The sequence below is a fragment of the Vitis riparia genome, chromosome 14 (genome assembly GCF_004353265.1).
Source record: "Vitis riparia cultivar Riparia Gloire de Montpellier isolate 1030 chromosome 14, EGFV_Vit.rip_1.0, whole genome shotgun sequence".
Taxonomy (NCBI): domain Eukaryota; kingdom Viridiplantae; phylum Streptophyta; class Magnoliopsida; order Vitales; family Vitaceae; genus Vitis; species Vitis riparia.
The window spans coordinates 96,252-105,638 of NC_048444.1; the positions used below are offsets into that span (position 1 = coordinate 96,252).

The following is a 9,387-nucleotide window of genomic DNA, read 5'->3' on the forward strand; positions in this document are numbered from 1 at the left end:
TTGGGAGAATTATGTTTTAGGGGTAGATGAGCCCCCAAATTAACAAAAGGTCTGTGTAACTCTTCAAATTGAGCCCAAGACTCAATGAAAGTATGGAAATTGAGTTGAAGGATATTATCCTTCAGTATTTCCAAAAATGTCATTTGTTGATTTTGAGAAAAAAATTAATATTTTTGAAAAATACTTTTATTTAATTTAATATTTTTTAAAAATAATTTTGATTTAATTTAATATTTTTTAAAAATACTTTTATGTAATTTAATATTTTAAAAAAATAATTTTATTTAATTTAATATTTTTTAAAAATAATTTTATTTAATTTAATATTTTTTAAAAATAATTTTATTTAATTTAATATTTTTTAAAAATATTTTTGATTTAATTTAATATTTTTTAAAAATACTTTTATGTAATTTAATATTTTTAAAAAATACTTTTATTTAATTTAATATTTTTTAAAAATAAATTTATTTAATTTAATATTTAAAAAAATTATTTAATTTAATATTTTTTTAAATTATTTTTATTTAATTTAATATTTTTGAAAACCATTTTTATTTAATTTAGTATTTTTGAAAAAAAATTATTTAACTTAATTTTATAAAATATTTTATATGTGTTCTTAAAGGGTATATTTGTCCGTTACTATTTTATATCCTTCAACTCAATTTGAAGAGTTATATGGATCTTTTATTAATTTTTGGGCCCCGGCCCAAAACACAATTCTCCCTGTTTCTTTCTTCCTTTTTTGTCCAGAGAGTTCCTCAGTAACCAAAAGCGGCCTTTTTAATTTTCCTGAGCGTGGTCTAATTACGTAGATATGTTTTTTCTTGAACGTAGTGATTATACAAAGTCAGCTATTTGTAGTGATAGGTATGCATGGCTGAAATGAGTTTTATCAACATTATTTATACTTGAAATAGTTGTCGAATTTGGCGTCTTTACGGCTTTGTCTAATTATTAAAGACGACTTTTGGCTACAGTCCGAATGACTGTAAATTTGCTTATGCCTTTTCTGGGGATTGGTGGTCATGTGGACTGTTCACTTCATATATTGGAGGAAAATGTGCACATAATCTGATGTTTTGGTGGTTTGGGGAAGGAGGAATTAATCAAACTGTTAGCAAAAATATCTCAACGAGATATATAGGTGACAGGCTTTGATAGGAGAATGAAAATATTCTAATAGTGATGCTTGTATATATTAGAATTTAAGGTGCAGTTGCATCCCAAATAAAGGATATTTATTGGCCCCCTTCTAACAATTGCTATGTTTAACTTTAAGTGGAAGATAATAGGTATCCTACATAGGAATTGAATTTGTTTTGTCATTATGTCTAATGTAAGAGACATGATATCCTCTTGGTCATGCAAATTCACTTACAGTTAATATAGTCAATTTGGGTAGGTAGCTTTTTTCAGGGGAAGTGGCACTCTCTTGGAAGCACATCGTGCTTTAATGGCTATGATTTGGTTTTAAGTTTTAACAGTTGTTTTGTGAAATTATGATCCATCAAAGTTTCTCTACTTTTCTGGGGCCACATCGATTGCAATTTTATTTGCTTCCCTCGTTTTCCTTTGCTGTGGGACAGATGGAGCTTCCTCACTGGACCCACATTGTGAAGAGTGAAGACTGCTACATTCAAGGAGCTTGCTCCCTATGATCCTGATTAGTATTATATTAGAGCTGGTTAGTTCTCTCTCATGCGTCCCCCATGCATGCGCCTAATGTGTGGATAATGCATGATGTGTGATTTACTGGAAAAATGCAGTTATATTTTGTGCTCTCTTTATTTATTTATTTACTCTGACATTGTTTAAAAACCTCCATTTTATTTGCTTTTACATTTCCAACACATAATACTTTCATAAAAAATAAACCTAGAAAATCATTTAATATAAAATCCTATTTTTGAAAACAATTAAAAATTAATTTTAAAAAACATTCTCAAAATATGTTTACTAATAATAATATCAAATGAAGCATACATTTTGATAAACACATTCTGCATTGCCCTTTTGGTTTAAATGATTTTCTAGTGGAAGTCCTAGATTAAAATTCAACACCAAATTCACCGGGGAGACAAAATGGACAACTGAGTTAGCGTCAAAATCCATAATAAGCAAATGTTTTCTAGAACTTAAGCATTATAATCAGAGTAGTGGGTTTAAACCAAACAAAAGTTGAAACAAGGTTTTCTAACAGAACAAGTAACAGACAACCGATGCATGAAATACAATGTAAGGCAAAACATTGCCCCTCACTTTCACCAAAAATGGTAATACCAATAATCCTGACTAGTAAGGGAAAGTAAGACACATCAGAAACTCACTAAAAAAATATTAAAGAATCAAACTGACTGCCTCATACTATAGGGCCTGGTGGACCCTCCCAACACAAACCACTCGGATGCTGCATCTCTTTTTATGCCACAGCAGGCATGTCCTTCAGCCATGGATCCAGCGGCTTCCCAATAGAGTACACAATAAAACCGATCTCCCTCAGCTTTTCTGCATTCACAATGTTCCTACCATCAAACACAAAAGCTGGTTTCTGCATGTTATCATATATCTTCTTATAGTCGAGAGTTTTGAACTCATCCCACTCAGTTAAAATGCAAATGCCGTGGGCATCCTTCGTTGCCGAGTAGGCGTCCCAAACCATACTCACCTGCTTCACAGTTGTGGGACTCATAGGTTGCAGGTGAATGGGATGGTCCCAGTCAAACTTGTTCATAGTAAGGTCCCTCTGGATCTGGTCCTCAGTGACTTGTGGATCATATATGCTCAACCGGGCCTTGTCCCCTAACAGCCCCTTGCACACATCAATTGCTGGGGTTTCCCTTGTGTCACCTGTATCCTTCTTGAAGGCAAACCCTAAAATGGCAATCTTCTTATTTGAGACCGTGTTAAACATAGAGGAAACCACACGGTTGACAAAGCGGTTTTTCTGATAATCATTCACTTTGATGACCTGTTTCCAGTATTCTGCCACTTCAGGAAGGCCATTGCACTCGCAGATGTAAACCAGGTTCAAAATGTCCTTCTGGAAACAGGATCCACCAAAACCAACACTAGCATTTAGGAACTTGGGCCCAATCCTTGTGTCTGTGCCAACCGCATATGAAACCTGTGTAACATCTGCCCCAGTAGCCTCACAGAGAGCCGACATGGCATTAACAGATGAAATCCTCTGGGCCAAGAAGGCATTAGCAGCAAGCTTGGAGAGCTCTGCAGACCAAAGATTGGTGGTTAAAATTCGGTCTTCGGGAACCCAGTGGGCATAAACATCCTTCAGTGCTTGGATTGCCTTCTGACCTTCTGGGGTCTCCCTGCCTCCAATGAGGACCCGGTCCGGTTTTAAAAGATCTTGAATTGCAGTGCCCTCAGCAAGGAATTCTGGGTTTGAGAGAATTTGGAACTTGATTCCTTTGCTGTTGTGGGTCAGAATCTTTTCTATTGCCTCAGCTGTCTTAACTGGAACTGTAGATTTCTCAACAACTATTTTGTCAGACTTTGACACATCAGCAATCATGCGGGCTGCACTCTCCCAGTAAGTCAGATCCGCAGCTTTTCCTGCTCCAAGCCCCCGCGTTTTGGTTGGGGTGTTGACAGAAACAAAGACAATATCAGCCTCTGATACATGTTTCTCCACATCAGTGCTGAAGAAGAGGTTCTTGCCACGACACTGCTTCACCACACCATCTAGGCCTGGCTCATAAATTGGCAGTTGGTCACTGTTCCAAGCTGTGATCCGAGATACAGAGATATCAACAACAGCCACCTCAATGGATGGGCACTTAAGTGCAATGACTGCCATGGTGGGCCCTCCAACATACCCAGCTCCAATGCAACAAATCTTCACCATCTTCTTTATCTAATTGCGACCTGAACAAAGAGTAGTTCACATATCAGAAAAAACAGAACATAAGAAAGAACTTCCAATAGTTTTTAAACTGTGTGTAGTAAACATAAACGTATATTCGGAAAAAGGTTGGAACTTTGAACTAAAGATTTGCTTTAGCTCTAGTCTCCATCCATCTTGTCCACTCACCTTCATTGCATTTTATTTTCATTGGGACTGTTTGAAAATTCCCTAAAATGGGCCAGACCTACTTTACCTGCTGTTATTTAGTTCAAGAGAAAAACACAAGTAAAGTTGGTTTAAAATTTAGGCGCCATTCAGTGTCAAACCACAGATCCAAGGTTACCAAACATGGCAAACTAAAACCAAACTGATCCTCACCTCACCAGGTTTTAAGCCTCCTAAACAGCCTCCAGAAAAGAAAACAAATTGAGGCAAAAGAAAAGTTCAAAGAAGACTAAACTATTGTTCTTCGCATCACAAAAAGCATGAAAAAGCTTCCCTATGCCAGCTATAAGCTTCCTACCACCTCATATCATGCATTACCCTAGCAACATAAACACACTAGCAGCATGATTTCCCAGAAACTTTTTCCAGATCCGCTTTTTGTATACCATCAAAAGAAAATTGTACCATCTTCAATCTACAAAGACAGATTTGATTCCAAAAGGAGGAAGAGGAAATCCATGTGACTACCTCCTGGTTCATTTCAGTTCATAGATATCAAATCAACCAGAAAATCAGTAACGACCAAAATTTTAGCTACGATAAAATCAGATCTACACAAATTATTCTAATAGTCAACATACTCGGCAGATCAAGCCTCATCGTATGCTCATTTGGACAAGGGCAACAAAATGGTGAAATATATAGACTACAAGCCGTTGCTTGCACCAGATCCACCGACAATTTGCTTGATTCATAATTCCAACGTCAGTTTCAAGCACAAAAACATCAAAATTAAGCTGAATTTTTTTAACAAATGAAATAGATTGCAGATCAAGGACGAAATTGCAAAAACTGCCAAGATCTGAAGATTCCAAACATTCAACATACCGGAGGTCCTATAATCAATTCAGATCAGAAACCATAAGCTAGTCAACAAGCAATGCACATCGTCCTAAAAAAAGATCAGCTTAAATTATCAAAAAGAAAACCATACTACGAATCGAACTCGACAAATACAAGCACAGAGAGATCATTCAAAAATATATGTTACAAAATTTACCTTATTGATTGAGTACTTGGACTTTTCCAGGAACAATCTAGAGAGAGAAAGTGGAGAGGAAGAGCTGGTGACTGAGAAGGAGGAGAGGGCGGGGATTTGCTTAAATAGACAAATCGTTTCCCAGGTATGCCCTTGGGATTTGTCCAAAAGACAAGAGAGTGCAAAATTTTGTAGGGGAGCTCTCAGAGCGTCAGAAGGCGACATCTGGTCTTTGAGTTAAATTTCCAAAACTACCCGTTGTTGGCGCGACTAAAAATAAAAATTTCTCACTGGAGCTGAGCTTCCCATGTTTGATTCGATTCCACGCGTTTCCTTTGCTGGACATTCACTTCTGTAAAGCACTCAACACAGGCGCTCTTCAACTTCCTCGAAATTACATGTAAAACTTTAAAGGCACTTTAAACTAAAATTGTGATTTTCCCACTAACGTTTTTATGAAAAATTACAAATAAATTTTGAGATTGATTCCGATTGAAGTGTTTTTACTTTTCTAAACGGTTGTATTAAAAATACTTTTAATATAAGAAACCTACAAAGATTTAATACATGCCAGCCATTTTTATTTTTTTTTTCATAAAAGTTAAATATGTAACATTTTTTTTTTAAATTTCGAAAATCACTTAAAATGTCTTGGACCATCATTCGATAGCCCACTCTTTCAAAAAAGTTTATTTTTATGTTAAATTAGGTATAATAAAAAAACACAACTTTAGCACTTTATATATATATCAAAAATATTAAATCTTTGAAATTTGAAGGAAAAAAATAAAATAAAAAATGGATTTCAAATTGCTAAATTGTTTTTATATAATTCTCCAAGCTCCTTTTAACTTATTTTTTTATCTTTTACATAGACATTAAATAATGAATGAGTTTTAAAATAATTTTAATTATATTTGATTTTTTTTTCATATTTTTATGGTAAATTAAATATGAGAAAATATTTTTTATTGTCATTTTTTTTCTTTTATTTGGTTCTTTCCTCAAATCAAGCATAAAATATTCTTTTTAAAATCATTTTTAATAAAAGTACTACTAAATAAAGTTATACAAATTAAAAATGCATCCGCAATCAAATAGTGACAAATATATATTTTTAAGTCTCATTTAATCATACCATTTTACGTTGGTTTTATTTGTTTGTACTCTATTTTAACAACTTAAATCTCATCACAAATATTAAATAGTACAAATTTAGACTTCATTACGTACCACTATGGTAGCTTACCATACTCTAAAAGCATTTTATCTAGGATCATTTTCAAATAGCTTCGATAATACTTTATATTTATTTCTTCCAAAAACCACTTTTTACTAGATAACATATTATCAAAATAATTTCAATAACATTTTATTTTACAAAAATATAATTTTTTTTAATAATTTATAAAATCTATTTAAGAGTGATTCTAAAAAAACATTTTTATTTGTACTACTTAATAATGTTTCTATTAAAAATATTTTTAAAGAGAATTATTTAGTGTTTGCATATGAACTTGAACTAAAAGAAAGGTTGTAATAGTGTTTATGATAATAAATTATATAATAAAATGATTTTTGAAAAAATGATAGAAATTCAAATTCTTATAAGAAAGTAAATATCAAACACTTTTAACTCTTTTAATTTCATTCTTAAATGGATTCTTATTTTTTGTAGAAGAACGTTTTTAATATTATAAGAAGAAAAAAAAAGAGAAAAAGAAAGAATTCGTATAGGTTGAAGAAACAATATCAGCAATGAGCAATGGTTTTCACGTGCATTAAAATTATGAGTCCTAAACACATCATGATTAGTCAAAAATTGTGGTAAAGTGTCGAGGAAAGCTTCAAAACTAAGAATCAAGTTGGTTGCGGAGTGAGGATGAGGAGGGTTTGAGTGAGATCCAAGCTCTAATAAACAAGAAACGGCTTGGGAAGCTGAGCAAAAGATGAAAGGTAGGAAACGAGCATGGTAATGATGATGAATCATAATACCTCCACAATGTTTATGAGATATTTCAAAGAACAAGTCCTTATACTGATGACCCATTTAATGCTTTAAAAGGAATTTAAGGTTCAAAACTATGACTTGACACCTACCATACAAGCGAACCATAAAAGATGTTTCATGCTTTATAATTACTTCAGTGTGGCCACCAGCCCCCTACTCTTGACATTCAACATAATTAAAAATTATAATTAGGCTCAGATGAAATGGTTGTAATTAATTTCAAAGGTTGTTTTGAGTTCAATCACTTAAAACAAAGATACTAGGTTTTAGTTTAAATTCATATTTATAGCAATTGGAGAAAGGGAACAACTAATGGACAAAGTGAGAAGATTTTTTTTTAAAATATATATATATATATATACTATATGTGGTTGATGTGCCTTACACGTAGATTATCAGTTACTAAAGTTAATATTATATAAATTTTGATAGTTTTTAAAATTTATCATGAAAAAAATATAACTTATGAATAAAAAAAAAGATTATCAGTTGATGTGGTTGAGTATTTTAATAACCTATGTTATATAATCGACATTTTTAACTCATATTTTCACATATTATAGCATTCTTTTTTTCAAAAATGTTTACATTATATAAACGATTATATTAGTAAGTTTTCTAAATATAAATATATATATATATATATATATATATATATATATATATATATATTTATATTTGTCATAAGTGCATTACTAAGGTTTTGTACTGATTCTTTTGCTTTTGATCAACTGCATTAGAAGACAGAAAGAAGACCGAAAAACCTTATTTGAAACATGAGAGAGGATGAAAAAGGAAATTCAATCAATCACCATAAATTTACAAATAAATATGAAAAAAAATGGTAAGTAATCATAAATAAGCACAATCCTGGTCTAACAATATCCTGAATTTAAAAAAAAATGAAATCTAATTAATCAAGCCTTTAGTGCAAGGAGGGGTATTCAATTGGGTGTTGCTCTCTCTAAACAATTTCAAACAAAATCAAATACAATATATAAAAACAAACTAGTTCAATTCTAGGTATACACCCAAAGGAAAAAGGTGAATCGGGTATTCAACACTTTTCCAAAACTTTGATTAATTTTCAATTAATATGAAAATGAATGTAATGTTATAGACAAAAATAAAGAGGTAAGAGATAAGAGATTGCAAAATCTGTAAATAATGGTTTGATAATTTACCTATGTCCATTCCCTTCAATTTCAACCAAAACTTAAGGCAATCCATTAACTTCAAAAACTTCAACCAAATTATTTTTAAAGCTTATATGTCAATTATTTTAGGAAGTATTTTTAATTTTTTTAATATTTAAAAATAATTTTTTGATAAAATTTTCAAGTGTTAGAAAAGTTGAAAATGAAAAGTTACAAATACTTTTTAAAATTACTACTAAATGAATTCTTAGTATACTTGGATTTTAAAATTCTAGTGGACCTTTACAAAGCTTCAAGGGGCATCCATCATCCTTTTTTTCACTCTCACACTTAATTCAAGCAAATACAAACAAGATTTAATCCTTTAAATTGATTTTACTCAATCTAGCACTTAAACAAATGGAGTACAATGGAGGAAATGACTAGGATTTCAAAGTGCATGTAAGGAAGATTGCTACTTTGAAATTAAAGCATTTTGACCTCTCACAATAAGTAATAATCAATAGCAAGTTGGTGAAGGGTCATAAATGTGAAATAAGGATTTGGAAACCAATTAGTCGATAAAGTTAAAAATCAATTGGTCTAGTCGATCACTTGGTTAATCACCTAGCTAGTCATTGGAACATTAATTGCACTGTAAGTGATTCAAGTGAATTGATTAACTAAATCAAAAAGGTCATTGTAACTTTTTGTATAAAATGGGGTAAAAAGATGCAATTTGAAAACGCAACCATGGGCACTTAGTCAACTAACTAGCCAATTGTGCTACCTTTTAGCTCTCCAATCTTTAGATATTGCCTCCAAAAGCGTTTAAATATATTGGGATAATCAGTCCTTTTGAAAACCTTTTTAAGTTATACAAGCTTGAAATACTTCAGTTTTCAAACCGATTTTATGATTGGTTCTTGAAAAACATGTTTCTATTAAGGAAGAATTTATTAGAACCATTTTTTTAAATCATAAGAAAAGTAGATCGAGTATAATCAACTTTAATGCACCATTTTCCTAGCCTTACAAGTGATCAAAGAAATATGACCTATAACTTGGTCATAATGCCTTGTCTTGACTTGCATCATCTTCTTAACCATTTAGCCATTTTACTTTGAATTTCATTATTCTTGCACAGGTTTCATTTTAAATTATTAGT

General features: G+C 31.7%; 1 protein-coding gene across 2 annotated transcripts; it reads right to left on the reverse strand.

The window, feature by feature from the left end:
• Positions 1 to 2,101: 2,101 nt before the first annotated feature.
• Positions 2,102 to 5,196, reverse strand: LOC117930750 (UDP-glucose 6-dehydrogenase 1). Of its 2 annotated transcripts, XM_034851442.1 has the most exons (3): positions 5,094 to 5,148; positions 4,922 to 4,985; positions 2,102 to 3,888 (listed from the first exon to the last, which is right to left on the reverse strand). In XM_034851442.1, the coding sequence occupies exon 3, from the start codon at positions 3,866 to 3,868 to the stop codon at positions 2,426 to 2,428; it is 1,443 nt and encodes a 480-aa protein (XP_034707333.1). In that variant the 5' UTR covers positions 3,869 to 3,888; positions 4,922 to 4,985; positions 5,094 to 5,148; the 3' UTR covers positions 2,102 to 2,425. The 2 variants fall into 2 exon arrangements, with proteins under 2 accessions (XP_034707333.1, XP_034707332.1); XM_034851441.1 differs by lacking the exon at positions 4,922 to 4,985 and having other exon boundaries at positions 5,094 to 5,196.
• Between the last annotated feature and the right edge of the window lie 4,191 nt (positions 5,197 to 9,387).

Bases quoted from the DNA above. Each gene is read 5' to 3' on its own strand.
- LOC117930750 (XM_034851441.1), bottom strand. From the start codon at position 3,868: ATGGTGAAGATTTGTTGCATTGGAGCTGGGTATGTTGGAGGGCCCACC.